Below are 21,555 nucleotides of genomic sequence, written 5' to 3'. Positions count from 1 at the left end.
TGTAACGATGCGAGAAGTAGGCGCTTTACCTCTACTAAGGATTGGATTAATTTGCCACTGGCATCCTCTAGCTGTTGTAAAATGGCGGCTTGTAGGCATTGTTTCGACTACTTTGCAGTGTTCTCCTTAATTTCAGGCATTTATAATTGTCGAGATTATTAAACGTAGCCAAGGGTTAAATAGCACTTTCCATGTGCCATAGACATAGTAATGAAGAAATGCATATTGTGCGAGTATATGTATGAATATGAATATGTAAGTTCACGTATTTAAGTAAATATTGGATTAGTGTTGAATTGTTCCAGTCACTATTCTGTGCAGGTCACGTTGTAAGTAGAAGTAATTCAGTCGTATTTATATTCATGAATAACAGGATAACAATATGAGCAATAATGATTTAACTTACTTATTTATCTAACTATCTGAGTTGTACACCGATTCAATACTTTCCAGAGATTATACAGTTCTAGGCCTGTCAATCAGATTTTGGGCTTATTTAAAAGCTGTCAGAATAATAACCTTAAGCCGATACAAATGTTTGAAGAGAAACAGTATTCAAACAGCTCCCACAATTGCCGCTAGCGCTTCAAGTGAGTAATATAATTTAATTAGTTAACGGAATTATAGGTTTAGGAGTGATTTCAAAATGCTACAACACTAATAATCCGTTCAAATGAGCAATTAACAATTAATTAGTACGCCTGAGAAGCAAATGTTTGTCTGCAAACACGCACACACATCCACACTCACACACTCATGTGCATAACTGATGTCTATTAAAAGACATGCCTACTTAAGTATACATACTTATATGTATACGTATATATGTGTGTATGAAGGGATAGAAGCAACTTCAAAATGGCGCAGCCACAAACCAATTACATATTTGATTTTGTTCTTAGAGGCACTGCGTTTTCTTCAACTAGCTACACACACACACTTTGTGTGAGCATTTCAGGAAAATCCCTTTGGGCATATAAAAACCATTTAAGTTAAATGTTGTTCAAATGTCTTGCAAAGTTTTGCCTGTTCGCGCTCTAAAGCCCGGATGCGGAAATTTGCGCCAATTTCAATTACAATATTACATTCTCACATACTCTCACGAGTATTCTCGTATGTATGTGGACACGTATGTATTTACGTATTATGGCAGTGCATCTGTTTATCTGAACCATTGAGATTCTACGCACGCTGCTGCCAATTAAAATGTTCATTCTGTTAATTTCCTTTGTTTTGCACTCCTCACCCACACACACACACACACGCACGGGGAAACATAAAGGTACATATGTGCTTGTAAATAAATAGATGTGAGTATGGGACTTTTTTGTGAAAGAATTGCAAGCTTACTCGTAGTTGTATTTGCCGTTGCGCATTGTGGGCATAATTGCTCATTATGTAATTAAACCATCTGCAATACCATTGGAAATTGAAATTAAATTAAATATTGCACTGTCGCGGCTGCACAAGCTCAGTTTTTGCCACTTACTGTCTCTGTTTTTACATTTTCAGTGGAAGAGTGGACCCCGGGACACAATGTGTATATATCTCGCGGTTTTTTATGCATGCTAACTGGCAAACGTAGTGTTTTTCTTTTCAGCATCGCTGCTGCCCAAAAGTCAACAGGCGATAAAAAAAAAATAAACTAAAATGCTTAGAACAGAACTTTAATGTACTTGCGGCCAACTTTTTTCAAACCGACTCATACTTGTACATACTATATACTTGTATATATACTATATAATATAACGCAAAATGTGGAAGCGCATAAAACAAAGAACACCAGCAACGGAAGAGGGAGAAAGAAAAACTTAATTTTGCAGCAACTCAAGCCGCATAAAATTTATGTTTTGCCCGCATAAACAAAACGAACAACAATTCAATTCATTGGCTGCGCTGCCACCATCGGCGACATCGGAACGCATCGGTCAACTTTGCTGACCAGAGCAGGCAGGACTAACTTTGAGCAAACTTTGCCGTTCCATGCCGAGCGGCCATACTTGGAGATTGTCTGCAGGCGTTAAGGAAACAAGAGCACAAATGCGAGGGGAGCAGCGAGCGGGGCGTGTCCAACAAACCACAAGCATTCAATTCAACTAGTTTGTTGCTCTTGCTGTTGCTGTTTGTTTGCGCCGCTGTCGTCGCCACTGCGTTTTTATTAGCCCAAGCACAATGCAAAAAGCTTTACTCAAACGTACACTCTAACCAAAGGTCTATATACTATAATTAATCGAAAGCGTGCCACAATTTTATTAATCTCTTTTGTCTCGGCTTACGCTCAACAATAGCCTCTGCTAGGCGTCTTTCTCTCTTATTTTATAGTCTACTACCACTTGGTAGTCTTTAAATAGATGTATATAAATATATAATTTAAATTTCAAATTATTTTATTAAGTCAGTTATTAATAATCTGTAATGCTTACCTTTTGTTATTATTATTGTAGCTAAAAATTTATGCAAAATACATGCACTATTATTTTTTTTTAGCCATTTCTAAATTTTGTTCCATGCCTATCAGCATACTTTATAGTTCAATTTACGAATTTCTTAGATACCATACATTTTATTGGGCTTTTTGTAAGTTATCTTCTCTTGTGAAAACTAGAGGACTGTTTTTGTTCAAGTGTAAATGCCAACACACATACATTTGCACGCACTGCAATGGCTGGCTGGATAGCTGGTTGACTGCATGGATAAATAATGAAAGCACAACAGTCACTGGCCAAGCAGCCAACGCGGTCTGTAGCTTCAAAAGGGGCAAGGGAGGGGCATGTGCAGCATCCTTGCGTAAATGGCTGCGGTTTTCAGCGCGCCAAGTAGCATTAACAGCCCGCACGGCTGGCGCTGCAAGACGGAAAAAAGTCAAGGCAAGTAATTCTGGGTTAAAAGTAAAAATTAAAAAAAAAAAAAACGCATTTAAACTTTTTGGATCACAGGGGCAGAATAAGCAGGCAGGACAGCCACTTCAGCAAGCTCGTGACGCTGCAGCAATTGGAGCGCGGCAGCAGGCAAAAGTTTTCGCACTGGCAATGTGTTAAGTGCACATACAAACACACACACATAAGCAACCACAATTACACTAGAGTATGCCTTAAATAATTTAATGCTCCGAAATTATCATTAATCAGCTGAACAGGTTAAAGTCTGTGTCGCAGAGCGCGGAGACAATGCACAATATGGATGGCACAGAATAAAGTAAATAATGGGACTGCGGACTTTAAGCTGTCTGCAAATTTGTCCAGCTACCATTTGGTCATTAAAATGCTACCAAAAATGTTTAGCTTAAAGTTTGCCAAAGTGGAAGAATGCAACAGAATCGAATCTCGCTAATTACAATGTTTATTCATATCATGCTAATCTAACATTAATGAGATGTCTGCCTGAACAAGTTTTACTGATGAGCCAACTGCTTTTTTTTTTTTGATATTATTAATTATTATTTGCAATCATCATGACATTTGCTATTATCCGCTGACTGAAACTAGAGAACACAGAAAATAACTCTAAAAACAAACTGATAAATATTATAGGTAAAAATCAATAAATGATTATAAATAAACTACTAAGAGTACTTCAATTTGTTTAAACAAAAATATAAACTTTTTCAATAAATGAGTCTCTGTAAGGGTAGGGATTGAGATGTGAAAATTAATGCTTTTTCAATTAATGTATTTTGTCCCTTCTGGTCTTCGTTATTTCTGAGCATGCTCTAACCATACCACTCGACCCTTTCACCTTGTGCCTTGTGGAGGTAAGGGCTCTGACTGCGACAATGTCACCTCATCAGCCTTGCCCATCCATACAGATTCGGTTCATACATGCAGAACTCTGTCGTCATTCTCCTCGGGTCCTCGAGCTCTCATGTTCTTGTATGCAACGCTCTATACACAACATGTACCTATACATACAAGTAGTATACTTATACTTATACATATACTTGTATATAGTATGTAGCAGTTCCTTGTGCTTTTGTATAACTAGTCTCTGAGCTTTAGCAATGAAATTCGAATGAAAATAGGCAGATGAGAATGCTGATTTATCTCCAGCTCTGGTCCTTCTCCCATCACACCCATGACTTTCGAGTTGAATTAGTTTCATGTTAGCTAGTTTAATTTCATTAGCGCTCGATTAGTGCGCTGGAAATGATTTCCACTTCCTTTGAATATGCATGCCAAGGAAAAATAACAGAAATAAAAAGCCATGGGAATGTCGATAAAAATCCGGATGCGAGCAAGAAGCGAATCAGTTTTACCTTTAGCACTGAGTGGAAAATGCTATGTCAATTGAAAGTGCAGAAATCACTGTTTAAATTTGCATGCATTTGCAAGCAATTGAGCAGTGGCTGGCCATAGGACCAAGCTGAACGAAAACAGGTCGCAGGATAACAATATCAGGACAGCCACTGAGGTGCGACAGTCGGCGGCACACGCGATGCTGCTGCAACATGCATAAAACATAAGAGTAGCGAGTGCTGGCCGCACCAATGCACTGAGAAAAATAGTTGCATTGTTCATTTTTAGATAATAAAAATAAATCAAATGTAATATTACATTAATTAAGAAATAATAGAGTTTGCTTCCTGATTCCATATTTCTATTGAGAAACTGTATTCAAATTAAAGAGTGCTTGAGTCGTCATTAAGTTATTCGTTCTTTATGCGAATATTACTTTGCTTACATAATGCTCTATCAGTATTTTGCTAATAAATAAATAAATAAACAAAAACTGTTCGTAGTGATGTTTTTATTCCCTATATATTTATTCCAACTAATATTTAATATCACATTTAAATGATTAATATAATATTAATAATTTCTGCCCATTATGTATGCTGAACGTTATATTTTTCTCAGTGTGGCAATAGCATGCAGTAGTGGCCGCAGCACGGCAAGATTAAAATGCCAGTAAACACACCGACCGTAGAGCACAGGGCACATTGTATAATTAAAATTGCATTCGAAATTTAAATGCAAATGTAAACGACAGAAGCGTAAGAAAAACGTTCAAAGATTAGAGAATTTGTTGCTTAAGCGCGATGGAAGGACACGTGGGACTTTAGTCCGGCATATCCATTTATGAGCGAGTGCTGGTCACAGCTTCGTATTTGTTTCATTGATGAAGTCGGTGAGGTGAGCTCCTTCTGTATGGCAAAGCAATCCTATTAGCTATTAGTGCGACACATTAGTGTGGAAGGATTAGGTACATGGACACGTATTCATACGAGTCTCTCTGTATGCTCGGCAACGCCCGTCGACGCTAACGAAACTGTTAATTTGTAGAATCCTATCTAAACACATGCTGCTCGCCTTGGGTCGGCCTAAGAGCTAAGGACTTTGCGTAGGCTACGATAAGCATTCCATTCATATGCTAAGCAAGATTCATTCAGGTCAACGTTGTCTTTATCCTGCGGCCGTCTAAATGCATTGTTCCCATCGTTGTAACGTCGCTGCAAATTTACGCATGAATTATCACTGCAAGGCAACAATGCGCTTCCAGTCCCTTTTGTTTTACATATTGGCAATACACACAAGCACACATTTAACAGGATCGGCGATGGAGGAATCAGGAGGAGCCGAAGCAAGCCTCCGCCTTTCAGCAATTGAAATTTATATGCAAAATACCACACATACTTCCGCCGCATATGAAATATCGTTAAATGCCCCCGACATATTGAATTTTTATTGAGCTGCCGTTGGGCGCCGTTACTGACTGCTTCCTCCTTAGTCCAATCGGTTGTGTTGTACCACTTCCTACAGCTTCCTGAGCTAGATCTTCAGAACAATTCATTTGAAAGATATATTTTATATATGTACTAATGTACTTGTTTATAAGTAAATACACATTTGGGTTTGTTTTAATCCTAATTATTGAATATTTAAGATAAATCGATTTCCCAAAATAATTTAATATTTATTTAATAATTATTTGCTTGTAAATAAATAAATAAATACATTTCTATAGCAGTTCTATAAAGGTCCTAAATTAAACACGCCCTTTTGCGTTTTTAAGGGCGCTTTAATTTAGTTTTAAATATGCTATCTGTTTGCTTTGAAAGTTAAGACTAGGTTGAATTACTCTTTTTTTTACAATTCCTTAGTTAAAAGTTAAATATGATTAGTCAAATATGATATACCATTTTATTGATTTCCTTTCACTTTTTATTACTTGCGGATTTCATAATGGAATATTTTAAGCATACTGGAGAAACTAAGTAATGAAAATATGACTGCGATGCGGCTCTATCACCAAAAGGGGGAAGTACGTTTTTAATGCAATTCAAAATTGCCCTTTACATTTTGCTGATTCCAGTAGAATTATAAATGGTGGTTCAGAGCTAAAAATGGATTCATTGATGTGAATTCTAACAACTCTGTTCCATTTTCTGCAGCTTTAACTCAAATATGCTCCAGCTATGCGGAATATGTTTTGGTCACAAAAGGTAAGCATATTTTGGTTCATTGAATCTTCACCCACACATACATACATACATACATACTTAGATATACACATGCGTATGCTTGCATGTGCTATACAAGTATGTATATGTATGTGCAGATGTGTGTGAAAAAGCAGCGAACGCAGGTGTGGAAAGGATTACAGTCGCAGCCGGCTTAGTTATACAATTTGCTGGCAAATCAACACGTGCGTGACAGTGACACGCACGTACCAAAACAACTTTAAAAAAAACACCAACAACACAAACAGCAGGGCAACAGGTAGCAAGTAATACGCGACACTGCGGGTGTGAGAGACGCTGTGAGGCGCTGCCTTCGTCAACGCCCGCAGACCGCAGGTCATGGGCCACGCGTCTCTACCAACGGCACACGTTTGTATTTGCATTTGCATTTGACTTTTTTTCATTTGGCTGCGACATAGCGTCGACGAACTGGCCACCACACCTGGTTAGGCGTCATCGGACTTGACTAAAGCGCAAGTATGGTGTGTCCTCGGATGCGGGTGCAGACTTCAATTTTCGTTCGGCAGCCGCTTGCGGCTTTGTTTTTACATGTGACACACGTGCGTGGCATGTTGCCACAGAGCACCATGGAGGGCATACGTGTATGCATTCAGCTCATTGCCTGTTGCTTCGGCTGGCTGCACTTGCGCCATCAGTTCCTCTAATTGAAATTCAGTGTCTGCTGTGCCCGAGCTATAGGCGAATGCTGGAACGTACGTTCATCAGCAAAAACAGAGCTCTAGAGTTCACAAGTCGCCTGGATCCAATATCCATGTCCTACAACCCCATTAATAGCAATCAAAGCTAGTCTCCAGTGGTCACCTCCGAGTTGAGTTGCTGCCGTTTAGAGTTCAGTCATTTTGTCATTGGCCATTTAGCCAGTTTTGCTATTCCCTGTTTTGCTGGTACTTTGCAAATGTAAAATGCACTTACAATAATACAACTTAGTCACAAAAGAATTATTGAACATACTTGTATAGTACAAAAAAAATGTTCTCAGCCATTTTACATTTTGCTGGAAACACAATTGAATTTGTTTAAAGTTGTGTTACCTCTGCTATTACAGCTGGAGTTCCGAAAGCAATGACAGATTAATCGTTTTGATTGCAAATCAGCAATAGCTTTACGGGTTTTTCAATTCGCTTCACTGGACAATTGAGTATGATTTTTTGCCAAATCGTTCAAAATACCAGCTGAAGATTAAAGAAAAAATCGGCATTTAACATTGCAATAATAACAAGAACAACAATATGGCTTCAATACCAACAGCAGAGTCTGGATGCTCAGCACTTAATGTCAGTCACGTACTTTGGACACTTTGCGCACGTTGACATAGCACTAAGCTCCTTGGCAACCCGAGGGGACGAAGCATCGCCATCGTTATGCGCCCACCGCTAGTTTAGTTTTGTCTGGCATCGAATGCTCTCATTGTAAAATTCTTCACTTTGTGCGCTTTACCTCAGTTTTGCATATTTCTATCTTTTTTCTTGATTTGCTCAGCAGTTTGCTGTTGAGTTATTAAGAAAGAACGTACATTATAAAGTGGCACTAATGGCCATGAGCGCTGTATTACCCTGCATTTTTAACTGAAGCTATTTTAAGACCCATCGACTTTACTACGCACTTAATTCATTTGAGTAATTTGAACAACCTTGGCACAAATGCGACGGACCCTGGCACAAATGAGTCGATACACTTTTAATAGTTTTTGTGTCGTCAACAAAACTTTGAAGTTCCTGCAAAAGTTTCCATTGCGAGATAAAGAAAAACAACAGTCGAGTGCCGATGAACGATATTGCTCAGATGTCGTTCCTGTCGAGAGGAAGGAGAACAAAGTGCAGCCGGACAAAGTGAAGTGTTGACAGCTTCATGTGGCAAACACTCACACATTGTCCACACACACATATGAGCAGCGGGGATAACTTTGAAAAGTTCGGATGTATTGTATACAAATGCACTATCCAATGCTTGGGAAAAAAACATTCAAGTTTTTCTTTTCAATTTTGACTTTTCCAACAAACAAACAAAAAAAAAAAAAACAACAACAAAAAAGTCAACGTGAAAAGTTTTGCAAAAAGCATAGCTGCAGAGAAAGTTTGAGCCAGAGGCGGCATTATTAGAAATTGAATTAGATTTCATTTGCCATCATGCAAATGCAGTTTCTTTTCAGTTGTCGTTTGTAAGTGAGCCAGCCAATCAGTAGCAGACATAAGCTGCACCTACTTTCCCATACTTATGTCTTTTGTGTAACTGACTTAAGTATTTTTGACATTTCCTCTTTCAGGAGCTTAAGGAATTGTAAACTAGTTGCTGCTTTTCCAGCTTTCGTTTCGCAGGGTGGAGTGCCCGTTAATATAAGTTTGAAACGTGCTAAATCACTGAGGACAATATCTAAAAGTACCTTCTATTCTGGCAACACGTGTCAAATGACAAGATGGAACATCAACTGCCGTTGCAATTCATCAAAAGTTTCAATCATAAAGTTTACGTTGCTTGCAGTGAAAACAAATTTCCCAGGCAAAATTTACTTTTCTATTTGTGTAGTTACTAAAGTGTTCTCTACCAGACATCCAGATATGATATGCTTTTGCTAATCCTTTTAATTTTGTAAGTTACACGACGAAAAAAGTTAATACAGACAACAACAAACAAACGCACGCTCACAAAGTTTTTTAATAACAAGCCGAGCAGAAGCTGAAGCTGAAGCTAAGCTGCAACTAAAGATGAACTTGACGATGAACGCCCAGTGCACGGCCAGAACGGCCAGAGCTAGAGCAAGTTATCAACTCGGCAAGAAATAAATTTTAGCATAAAATTTCTACTACTGCTCGGTCTTGTTGCACGTCCTGCATACATTTCTGCGCACTTATCTCAACTTCAACAACAACAAATACTTACTGCAGTGACTTTTGGGCAAATTGAAAAGTTGAGCAGCAACTGCAGCAACTGGACCCAAGCCCGAGGCTACTGCCCAACCTCACACTCAACAGCTATGGGCACGGCCACTTGCCCACTCGAATGCAAATATAAGTAGTAATAATAATTTCTTTTCAATTTCCTTGACGCAAACAGCCTGCAGTCCAAAATTTCAAATTCAAGAACCATCGCCGGCAGTCACACACACACACACACAAAACTACAGATATTGCTAGACAAACAGCATAAATCCGCATCACACAAACACAACATCGAGCCGACTTCAAAGCAATTGTTGGCCCTGATGCTACCGAGCAGCTTTTGGCAAATGTTACTCATTTCATTTTGAAGAGTCATATCTTTTCGTGCTATTGCTGGTGTACAACAATTTTCACAAGAATTTGCATAATTCCGGGTAAACAAGCAATTTGTAACCATTTCAGAGACGCCATTTTGAGTGGCTGTCAACAGAGTTATCGTTCTTGCCCATCCTCGCTGCAAATCGTGCAACCGAACAGATGTCTGCAATATGGCCAAATAAGTTTTGCTTCCCCAATTTGTGATTGCAGCTGATGAAAGGCAACTGTAGTTTAGATTGTGTTATTCACAAAGCTCTTTTTGTCCAAACTCTTGCAAAATTCAAATACGCAATAAATTAGCCTAAGGGTATGCAACAATTTTATCATTAGAAAATATTCCCAGAGTTTCGCCGAATTGAACAGTTAAAAACTGTCACTGAGAAACAAAGTGACTGTTTATAAGTCCTGCATTTTTATCTCTTGGCGATATGGCTTACAAGTATATGGAATCGCCGCAAAGTCACACCTGCAGAAAATCCGGGTCCTGCAAGCGAAAACCCTTCGCCTCCTAACAGGTGCCCCCTGGCACATGAAAACGGCACACATGGAAAGGGATCTAGGGGTGCAAAAAGTTGGAGACGTGCTAAATAAGCAGGCTGCGCAATACATGGAGCGTCTGCGAACCCATGATAACGTATTAGCAAGGCGCCTGCTGAAACGGCGACGAAAAGGAAGAAGAGTAGTAAGAAGGAGGCTCAAGAGGTCACACCCTGCTGATCTTTCCAATAGATTTATTTAATATAACTATAAATAATTAATAATTAAATGAAATAAATAATTAAATAAGACTAAACTCCTAGTTTAAGCTGTATTTGTATATTTCTATAAGTTTAATTTAAGTTGTTGTAAATAATAACAGTAAAATTAAAGTTTTATCAAAATTAAAAAAAAAAAAGAATTGAACAGTATGTACATCAGAATTGTGGATAGCAATACATAAGTAAATAATATGGAAATAAACTAATTAAATCTTTTATGATGTGAATGTTTTCCCTAGCTTCTTTTTAAGTAAGCCAGGAGAATGATTTTAAGTAATATTAAAGAGCTCTGAAGTTTTTTAAATACAATTTGTTAGATTCCCAGTATTGTTTAGCGTCTGGCGATAAGAAGCTGCAGCAGACCCACAGAAGAAAATCAAATATTTGAATAGAGAATTTTGCTAGGAGAAGCCCCAACGGTGAGTATAAAGCATATCATTTGCAATTTTAACGTTTACTCATTACAACATTTTAGCTTGCTGCAGACAAAAGTTTTTCTGTTAAATACAAACATTATTTACCTCTAAAAACTGCAACTTTGTTGCAAGTTCAAAATAATGTTCACAACTTTGACCAGGGCCAGATTCAGTTACAGTCAGCAGACAGCAGACAGCAATAAGAATTGCAATAAATTGAATACTATGCCATGCTTATGTCAACATTTTAAGAAATACGCTCATTAAACATGCTTACTCACAATATTTGTGCGTTGCAAGTCAAAAGTTATCGTCACTTGCGAAACAGTCACCAGTTGGAGGTAACAAAAAACAAGGTACTGCCTCATTCGGCTACTGTTTCTTACTTTGGCTACCATAAATAAGCCCATGCAGGCAGGTAATAATTTGCAAGCACTCCACTTTCTCACTTGCCTTTAACCCCTACTTACGCACAACAAGTTTACAAATTCATTTAATCCGAATGTGGCGGGCTTTGGTTTCAAGTTAATTACTGCACAGTAACCGCTACATCAGAACAGTAGCAGTCAGGGACAGCAGTAGTAACAGTTACACGTCCACAGTAACCACCTGTTATCGCTACTCGTACTTGTATATCTGCTACCACCAAAGCGCACGAAGCTGTCAATTCCAGATACCTCAAGACTTTAACAATCTCTTTGTTTTTGATTTATTGTGGCTACCGCCCACTCAAGCCTTGTCGAAACTATGGCTGTCAGCAGATGCAATGAGTGACCTTTCCTGCTCATAATGAACCACTAAAGAATGTGGCATTTTATATACAAGTAATGTTGATTATTTTCATAAGCAGTTGGGCCACAAATCCCATTGCAATTTCATGTTGGTTTCGGAGCATGCATAAGCACCTTGTCGCATATTCGCAGCCGGCTTTGCACAACTTTTAATGGGCTTACTAATAAATTTAAAACTACACACACATGGAAATACGTAATTTGTGTGTGTATTTATAAAGGCAGCGCCCATGGCTCCTGGTGTTACAACTATAATTACATGGCAAAATATTTACATTTTAGCTTATGCCGAAATATGCAACAGAAAGCGTAAAGGCCGATACATATTTACACACGGTGTAGGTGTGTGTGTGTAAATATATGTATGGCCTTGTGTGCATGACCTGAGGAGCAGCAACTTTGGTTATGTACTCCATAATTCACAAAAAAAACATGCATTATGACTATTTTATGAAGTACGCGTCGAAAAGTTCGGCACTGCCTGCCTCACTGCCTGGATGGGCAAGAATATGGGATGGCACAGAGAGAGGCTCACCTACAGCCCTTATTCCCCAAATCTATAGCCTGTCCTATCGCCCAAGTATTAAAGTTCGTTTAAGCCCTGTGTACTCGTGTGTGTGTATGTCTGTATGTGTATGGCGCACTATAAACTTGTGCCCGTTTCGTCCATTTACGTGCCTATCTTGTATTTTATGGCTCAGCGCTTTCATGCAACCAACTAAGCAGCAAACAATGAAAGTAGCAATGGCCATAACCTTTTTGCCCCTCCGTCTGCAGTTACTCGTTGTTAGTATTACCAAATAAATTGCCCAGTTTGAATTAAGAGTTTCAGAGCCGAGCCTGAACATCAACTCGTATGCAATCGCACGCACATTGCATTCATTGATTTGATATTTTTGGCTTCCTCTTCAGTCAGATAAACGCACAGACACAAAGTCCATCACAAATCAAACACGGCGCCTACCATTCACTTTTGCCATCTCCTTTGCCGGCACTATTTCTATGATGAAGTGCACATGAAAGGGTTTCTTCGAATGCCAATAGCGAAGGAAGCTTTGTTACTGCCAAGTGAGTGGCATCTGTAACAACAATCTCATCGGTGCTGCAATGTCTCTACCACAATTGTGCATTCAAAAAACGCACACGTATCAGAGCACGGAAATGTTGATTCAGGTCGGATCAATATGTACGCACCTTCTATGCTGGCTGTGAATGTTGAATCGTCAAAAGTTTCCTCGTCCAGCAGTACAACATCTGAATTCGACTTATGGTTTTCGACATTTCATCATAATTGGATGAATTGAAACGCTTTTAAAGCAATTAACCACTTAACAAAAGTTAAGTAATTAAAATTAAGAAGAGTTTAAATAAATCAGTCAGCGTTATTTGTATATTTTTATACCCAGTTTCCAAATGGAAAAAGGGTATATTAGCTTTGTGAAAAGTATATAATAGACAGCATGCCGCACCTCCTTCTTAATCAGCATCTTAATCTCCACCACTAAACGCCTGGATTTTGGAAACTTCTGAGCCTCTTCACCAAACGTTTTATGTAGATTCTCCTTATCCCCCAGGCACACGAGTAATAACTCTTATATTGTTTAGAAACCTTGTGTAATTTTGTTCCCAAATTGGGAATGGATAATGCATTTTCTTAAAATTTCCAACTAACTTAATATGTACGTGTCTTATATACAGTTCGCAAGCGATGTTGGCCCTCTTGTGGAGCATTCTTACGACCCCGATCGCATTGATTATGAGCTATGCCGCTGAATCGAAGTTATTGATGGTTCTAGTTAGCTGCACCATGGCTTTGATATTCATCCTTAATATACAGGCAGGATGCACCATTTGCAATGGTCTGATCGAGTCCCTGTCAAGCATTAATTGTCATATCAGCAAAAGACAGTTGGAGAGGCAACCATCGCCCATTAACATTGTGCGAAGCTTAGTTCATCAGCGCAGGCAGCCATGCCCACTCTTTTGGCACAACTATTACGAGCTTCCCCAGGCTGTGCTGCTCGAGAATAATGGAAGCACTGTCATTATGCGGATTGCTTGTGCTCCAGAATTAACGCCTCATCTGAGTGGCATCGAACCGTCTGAAAATTATTACTTTGAGGAGGCCACTTTCAAATGGGGTATGCTGGAATCGGAGCACTCGATAGACTCTCTCAAATTTGCACTGGAGATGCAGGTTCTACATCGAACCAATCTTGCGAATGCCAACTGTAAATTCCTGACCATATCGTATCTATTTTCCATTCTGGAGCATAATAAAATTCTTGGCCAGGTTGTGGATAACTTAGAAGCCATTGTGGTGCCCGGCTCGTGTATTGAGCTGCCCCCCTTTGATCTCGGTTCGCTGGTGCGACCCTTTGACAGCGGCTACTACACATATCACGGCACCTACGATAATGGAGGCACCGTCCTGCCCACCAAATGGCTAATATACTCGCGCACCTTTGGAATGAGCTTGACCCAGCTGCGTCGCTTTGGCGAACTCTGCACCCACGATGGCAGCCGCATTGCCGGGAATGCCCGCAAGACACAGCCACTGGGCAACAGATGCGTACAATATCAGAACTAAGAATTGTTAAAACAATGCTGAGTCATTTATGTTATTATGTTTATTATTACGTAATAGTCCAAAGATAGTTCGGTAACTGCCTCACTTTCCCGTTAAGATGGTTTGTGAATTGTCGGTCTGTATTAAAATGGTGCCTTGAGCTGCAAATAAAACAAAATTGTTATCAAAACAAAATTTTTATTTTAGTTATTTGTATGTTTGCTTACGTTCCGCCGCTGCATTGGCGAAGGCCAAAATAAAGGCCAGAGCAAGACCACAGATCTGGAAGAATTTCATTTCGCTATAATCCCTTGAATGGCACTGTACGGTTGTGTGTTGCTATTAGCACTGTGTGCGAAGTCAAGCACGAGCAGTGCTTTTATAGGAGAGAAGCAGCAACAAAGTCGGGCTATACCCCGATGAACGCCAGAGAGTCTTATCAGCAGAACAGCAAAGGCCGAGGTGCTAAGTAAATGCCCAATTGCATTCGGTTGATAAGTTCTTCAATTTCGAAAATTATATACGCATCTAAACTGAACTGGGGTTACCGAATCTTTTATATCGCACACGCTTTCGATTATGGCAGTATTAGTGCTAATTACTCTCAACGTTTTTGCTGAATATAATTTTTAATATTTAATTAACCCCCTCACAGTATATTCAAAATATATTCAAATCTTTAAATATAAACAAACACAATTGGTTTAATTTCTATCTTGCTTATACTCGTACATATATGGCCAGCGGCACTGATGGATCAGGGTATCGGCTAACAATTGCAACTGCTTTAAAAATGCAAACCCTCCATTTGTTCTGATTTTGCTGAAAGTTGTGCAGCTGCATTGAAGGTTAAAGAGTACGCATTGGAGGCTGCTTCTAGTACCAATATTGCACATTTTTAGTCTCGATTCAATTGCTGACTGCCTGCAATGTGATTTGAATAACCGTCTGCGAGTGCAGTGAGGCACATAGTCAAAGCGAGCATCGAAAGAAAGGCAAAAATTTACATTTTTTTATTTTATCCTCACTTTCCTCTAGCATGGTGGGAGAAAAGAAAAACGCCTTTGATGCGCCAACGAAGTTGTTCATTTCGTTGGTCCGCTTCTCATATCCTGAAAACTTCTATGAAATCCACCATTCTACTTGTATTAAAATTAATTTTCAATAAGCGCCAAAGGCCACAAATTGTATGATTTTGAAGCGCCGCGTTCACGATTACGGACCACAAAATATACATCATGAGCAGCAAATGAAGTTTCCTCTTGCTGTGTTCAAAAATGAGCAATTTTAAAATAATTTTTGCGTATGCTGTCAATACCCTTTGATATTGCATTTACTGGGGAATATTAGATGGCGACCAGAGGCTGCTGTCAAACAAGCACAAAACGGAGGGAGAACTAATTGGTTAATGGCACTCAAATTTGAGATACCCTCTAACAATAAATTGTGATACAATTGATGATTATTTTAATCTAAAACACAGATGCAAAATAAACGAAATGCGACCGCAGTTGATGAGAGAGTGTATGCCATGCTTCGAGAGATCAACTCTTAATACTGTGGTTTATTCTAAACGATGCCCGTGGCAGGAGTGTAGCGTATTAAATAGCATTAATACCTTAGATTCGAAAATCTCGGTCTCTCAGTGCGGACCCAGCTGTGTGCACGGTAACAAAAACAAGGCGGAATTGCGTGTGCCAACATCGATTCGAATGAAATATGCGAGACCCTACAATTGTTAGCACCAGGCCATTGGAGAGGTGCAGTCCAACACAATGGAGGAACGAGTAACGCGGATACAGTTGTGCTACGAAATGTGGCCAGAGGATATGGCGCACATAGCTAGTTGTTGGCTGGAATTTCTTCGTTGAAAATCAAAAGGATAAAGGATTACGTTCGACGTTTAAGACAACAAAAGTGCGCTCGATGCCTTTGGCGGCCGGTGGGCTGCTCCTCCGACTACCGAAGCAGACGTTCTGATGTCGATGCTGCCACATTGTGGCCGCCGGTTATTCTGTTAACCATCCAACTTCTATTACAATTTATTTGAGGCGTAAAACCAACGAAGGAAATATTTGCGGCAAAAGTTTAAAATAATTGTTGATGTAACGAAGCATACAACGACGGCCAGGGGGCGTTCTGGGCGTGGTAGAGCCTCGCCAGACTGCAGATGGGAACAATAGACCAGGACGACGGAATAGTTGGGCGCTTGGAAAATTGTTTAAAGTTTTGCCATATATATGTATGTATACAGCATATAATATTCATATATATGTACAAGTATGTATATACATATTATAAGCGTAGCTCGGTAGTAGCCTACTTGTTTGTTTGAGTGGCCACAGTTGCGGCAACCGGCAGGCAGACTCCACCCTAGTCCCCTCATGGTATAGTACGTCATTTTCATGGTGCTCCTCGGCTTGGCCAACAAGTGCAAAACTGCCACTTTGCTAAACATTTCAGCATTTGCGCTGCAGGCGCTTACATTTTGTGTAATTAAAAGGCGCGCAAACTATTTCAATTTCATGGCTTGGCAATTTGCCTTACAAAACGTTCAACTGGCTAGACAATCGCTGGGCATTCCCCCAATGCATATTGTCGTTGTTCTTTGTGCTCGATTTTGTGAATTTATAAACCGGTATTTTCCACATATTGCCTATTCAATCGGAATCAACAATTTACTAAGACCCATTTAAATGCGCACGTGAAACAAACCGCTTACTTGTATAACTGATTAAGCGCATTTAAAAGACGAATTGAATAAACACTAATACCCCTTAGTAAACAATAAATAGAAATGAAATAGTAGTTTTTAAGTCGTTTTATTTCTTCAGTAGGTTTAAAATATGGCAGTTAAAGAAGTTAGCCGGTGCGGATGTATTGCGTGTTGTCCGTCTGGATCAGAACAGTGCCAGCTAAAATGCAATATAAAAATCCAATTAATTAATATTGAAATCAAAGCAAGGATTGTTTTGCTACACTTACGTTCAGGGATAGGCTCAGCACTGGCCAGGGCAGCAAGCATGGCCAGGAGGATTCCGCAAACTTGGAAGAATTTCATGTTGACTTTGTACGTTTAAGCTTTTGACTTTGATACTGATTGCAATTGTAAATTGTGAGCTCTTTTATAGTCGCCCCGATTGCTGGGCAATTCCTATCGACTTGGGGAATTGCTCAGGTTCATAGATCGAATGCGAATCGCAACAACATCATGTACACTGTCTATTGCTTATCAACGTTTAAATGAAATGTGTGATTGCAAGTCGGATGAAGTTAACAAGAGATACTTGTAAATTTGAAAAACCGGGTTTTTCTTTGCACGCGTAGTACTTGTATAAACTATGCAAATAATAACAATAAGAAATTCATTGCACTCGATGTGGTTATGGTATGGTTATGCATTATACATTGTAAACCAGTTTATTTTTTTATAGTATATTATTTTCCGTGTGTATTGTAGTAATTGCATGTAAATAAATATAACTATACAGTGAAATGCCCTATCATGGACAGTCGCATAGTAGAACATCTTTCGACACAATCTTTATACTCTCTTCATGAAAAGTACAAGAGTATATTAGGGTTTGCGGGAGCTGAAATATGTAACAGGCAGAAGGAGGCGTGGCAGACCCCACAAAGTATATACATATATTCTTGATGAGCATGACAAGACGATATGAACAGAGTATTTCAAAGTCGGGACACCCGAAAAAAGCAAACTCGTATAGCGTGCACAATTTGGTGTCTCTAGCTCTTATAGTCTCCGAGATATCGGCGATTATACGAATGGAACATCGAAAAAACCCACATAGGGTGAAGTGGGTGGGGAGGGGTGATAATCAAAGAAATAAAACAAATTCCAAAAAATAAAAAAAAACACGTATTTTCTATTGAATAGATTATATATTCGCTGAAAAGGGAAGGGCTCAGTAGGAGTAAAGTAAAAGACAATAGTCGCGGACCGCCGTGCGTCTGTTCGCTTTAGAGTTTTATTGGAGACTGACACTTTTGCTATACATATTCTTTATGCTTACATTCGTATGCAACAGTGACAGATAACTTGTAGATAACATAAGATTATTATCTGCTTATATTAACATGCGTGCATTGGTACTTATGTTTGTATTGATTTTCAACACCCTTCCTCAATGCAAACATGTTTTACAAAAATTTTCAAATCAAATTTAACAGCTTTGTAAAATGAACATGCTTCGCTTTAGGGAGATTTTTCGTTAAAATATCAGCTATCATTTCATTGGTTGATGTATACTGTAAAACAATTTGTTCTTCGTTTACAACCTGTCTTGCAAAATGATATCTAATATCAATATGCTTTGTTCTTTCATGGTGTACAGGATTCTTAGCTAATTGTTGAGCACTTAAATTATCGCCATGAAGAATAGTTGGAGTACTCGAGTCACCGCAGCCAATCTCCACTATAAGACGCCGTAGGTATATGGCCTCCTTACACGCAGTTGAAAGAGCCATATACTCCGCCTCCGTGCTGCTAAGTGCCACGCTGCGTTGCTTTTCAGATCGCCAGGATATGGGTCCTCCAGCCAAGTAGTATACATAGCCAGTATACGACTTGCGATCGATGCGGTCGCCACCCCAGTCTGCATCCACATAGCCGGTAAGGGGTTGTCCACACTCTTTGTAGTGCAACTTCAGGTCCACAGTTGACGCCAGGTATCGAAGCACATGTTTTACACCCACTAGGTGCTCTGCATGCGGATCTTGATTCCGTTGAGCTAACTTGGCAACGGAATGCAATATGTCTGGCCTTGTTGTAAGCGCCAGCCACATTAACTCGCCAATTGAAGACTGGTAGGATGCAATGTCAACCTTTTGACAATGCTCGCTGGTACATATCACTTGGAAACCAGCATCCAGTGGGGTCGCTGTAGGTCTACAGGTCTCGCATCCATGTTCACGCAATATGTCTTTGATGTATTGCGAATTGCTTAGCGAAATTTCGCCAAGCTCACCGTCGCGCTGCACTTCCATGCCAAGGAACAAATGCAGCTCTCCCTTGTCAACACATTCAAACGATGTTGTAATGGCTGACTTGATGTTGGCCAAGTCCTCTTTTGATCGGCATGCTATAATTATATCATCAACATAAACAAGGATTAATGATAAGTCACCTCTTCCGTTCCTTTTGTAAAGACACGGTTCATTTTCACATGCTACAAAATCTATGCCTTGTAGTACACAATCGAGCTTGGAGTTCCACTCGCGCCCCGACTGCTTCAATCCATATATTGCCCTTTTAAGCAATAAAGCCTTACTTGGATTATTGGGATCTGTGTATCCCTGTGGCTGCTTCATATAAACAGTTTCATGCAGGTCGCTATTCAAATAGGCGGTACACACATCTATCTGGTGAAGGTACAGCTTCAATTCCGCTGCTAACGCCAAAATAAACCGCACGGTTTCCAATCTGCAAACGGGTGAGAACGTCTCTACATAGTTCACGCCATACTTCTGGGAGCACCCTTTAGCAACGAGTCGTGCCTTGAAACGTTCGACTTTTCCATCAGAGTCACGTTTCAGGCTGTATACCCACTTGCAACCAACTGCTCGCTGATCTTTTGGTAAATCAGCCATCTGCCAGGTTTCGTTTGATTGTAGTGCCTGATATTCCTTTTGCATCGCCTCTTGCCAGAATACTGCATGTGTGCTACCAACGGCCTGATCATAGGATGTCGGAACCATTACGTCACTAGCAACCAATGCTCCAAGCACATTGTATTGCTTTCTTGGACGACCAGGTTTACCATTTCGAACAATTTTAGGCCGGCCTGGCCCAATCTTCACAGTATCCTCGTCAGAGTCTTCTTTTTCGACTGCACTCTCATATGCGTTGGAGCTGCTGTCGTCAGAACTGTGCTCACTGTCATCGTCGTCGATGCTTCTGTCACCATCCGTGTGAGTGACATGCTCTTGAACCTCGCATGCAGGAAAATCTACCGTAACGGTATCTTCATTGGTATGACCACCACAACGCTCATCAAATAGAATGTCTCGTTTTTCGACAATCGTCCTCGTCTCTGGGTCGTATAACCGATAGCCTTTGGCTGCTACCGAATACCCAACCATACGGTACTCATGCCCTTTGGGTTTGAATTTGCCTTTACGGGGACCCTTTGCAAGTGCAACTGCAATGGAACCAAAAACTTTTAGATGGCTAACACAGGGTTTCTTACCTGTCCACGCTTCCATTGGAGTCAGGTTGTTCAGTGCACTGGTAGGTGATCTGTTTCTTATGTATACTGCTGTGTTGACTGCTTCGGCCCACAAAGACTCGCCTAGGCCCGACTGCACCAATAAGCATCTGGACATCTCCGTTAATGTCCGGTTTGCTCTTTCCGCCACGCCGTTCTGCTGCGGAGTATAAGCCACGGTCAATTGCCTTGCAATACCATGGTGTTTCAGGAAACCGTTGAATGTTGTGTTGACAAACTCGCCTCCATTGTCGGTTCGAATACATTTGAGCTTTTTATCTGTTTGCCGTTCAACCAAGTTTTTAAATTCGACGAACTTACTGAACACTTCATCTTTCTTCCGCAAAAAATAAACAAATATACGCCTGGACTTGTCATCGATGAAGGTCAGAAAGTATTTGGATCCAGCAAGTGACTTCGTGTCGAATGGGCCGCATACATCAGCATGAACCAGTTCCAACAGCTCTTCGGCACGGTTAGTGCTTACCTTTGGGAATGGCTGTACATGTATTTTGCTTAGCATACACGTTTTGCAATTCAAGTTGTCTGGGAAAACAACCTTTCCAATACCACGCACTAGCTCTTTGCTGATCACTTCCTTCAGACTGGTAAAATTTAAATGGCCATAACGCTTATGCCACAATGTACCATCTGATTCAGTTGCGGAATAACACCTATTTTGTTTGCCTTGAAACATATAAAGGTTCCCAACTTTATTCGCTTTCAGTATACACTCGCCGTTTTGTATAACTTTAGCAAAATGTGGCCCAAAATGTATAACATTGTTCTTTTGCACTGACCGGCTGACGGACATAAAGTTGCCATTCATTTTCGGTACATACAGTACATCTGACAACACCAAGGTACAAAGTTCTGTCTGTAACTTCACCTCTCCTCTGCCTTCGGCCTTCAGGAAACCAGCGTCAGCTAAACCGATCATTTCAGTGTGCGCAATAAATTTTGAAAATAACGTCTTATCGCAACACATATGGCTTGTTGCTCCGCTGTCCAGACACCACATGTTGTTCTCTATCTTTCCAACGTCCAACGCATTTAACAAGC

The 21,555-nt window shown here is 40.0% G+C and overlaps 2 protein-coding genes and 1 long non-coding RNA gene across 3 annotated transcripts; 1 reads left to right on the top strand and 2 right to left on the bottom strand.

Annotated features, from left to right (window-relative positions):
- Window positions 1-10,797: 10,797 nt before the first annotated feature.
- On the top strand, window positions 10,798-14,411 carry LOC115634327 (carbonic anhydrase 1). The gene is made up of 2 exons (XM_030531985.1): window positions 10,798-10,909; window positions 13,396-14,411. Exon 2 carries the CDS (start codon window positions 13,406-13,408, stop codon window positions 14,285-14,287), a length of 882 nt encoding a protein of 293 aa, XP_030387845.1. The 5' UTR covers window positions 10,798-10,909; window positions 13,396-13,405; the 3' UTR covers window positions 14,288-14,411.
- Window positions 14,310-14,615, bottom strand: LOC115634328. The gene is made up of 2 exons (XR_003996432.1): window positions 14,494-14,615; window positions 14,310-14,427 (listed from the first exon to the last, which is right to left on the bottom strand). It is a non-coding gene; the product is annotated as an uncharacterized LOC115634328 (long non-coding RNA).
- A 2,457-nt stretch (window positions 14,616-17,072) lies between these two features.
- On the bottom strand, window positions 17,073-17,408 carry LOC115634367 (immune-induced peptide 4). The gene is made up of 2 exons (XM_030532030.1): window positions 17,252-17,408; window positions 17,073-17,181 (listed from the first exon to the last, which is right to left on the bottom strand). The coding sequence occupies exons 1-2, from the start codon at window positions 17,325-17,327 to the stop codon at window positions 17,129-17,131; spliced, it is 129 nt and encodes a 42-aa protein (XP_030387890.1). The 5' UTR covers window positions 17,328-17,408; the 3' UTR covers window positions 17,073-17,128.
- Between the last annotated feature and the right edge of the window lie 4,147 nt (window positions 17,409-21,555).

This window comes from Scaptodrosophila lebanonensis, unplaced genomic scaffold, assembly GCF_003285725.1.
Source record: "Scaptodrosophila lebanonensis strain 11010-0011.00,11010-0021.00 unplaced genomic scaffold, SlebRS2 tig00000001-arrow-pilon, whole genome shotgun sequence".
NCBI classification, from domain to species: domain Eukaryota; kingdom Metazoa; phylum Arthropoda; class Insecta; order Diptera; family Drosophilidae; genus Scaptodrosophila; species Scaptodrosophila lebanonensis.
The sequence above is the reverse complement of the archived record's forward strand: the minus strand, read 5'-3'. Positions and strand labels throughout refer to the sequence as shown.

What these genes read in the sequence shown, in the direction of transcription:
- LOC115634327 (XM_030531985.1), top strand. Translation starts at nt 13,406, where the DNA reads ATGTTGGCCCTCTTGTGGAGCATTCTTACGACCCCGATCGCATTGATT.
- LOC115634367 (XM_030532030.1), bottom strand. Translation starts at nt 17,327, where the DNA reads ATGAAATTCTTCCAAGTTTGCGGAATCCTCCTGGCCATGCTTGCTGCC. An exon ending in TGCTGAGCCTATCCCTGAAC is followed by an intron (nt 17,182 to 17,251) that starts GTAAGTGTAGCA and finishes ATTGCATTTTAG; the next exon opens with CTGGCACTGTTCTGATCCAG.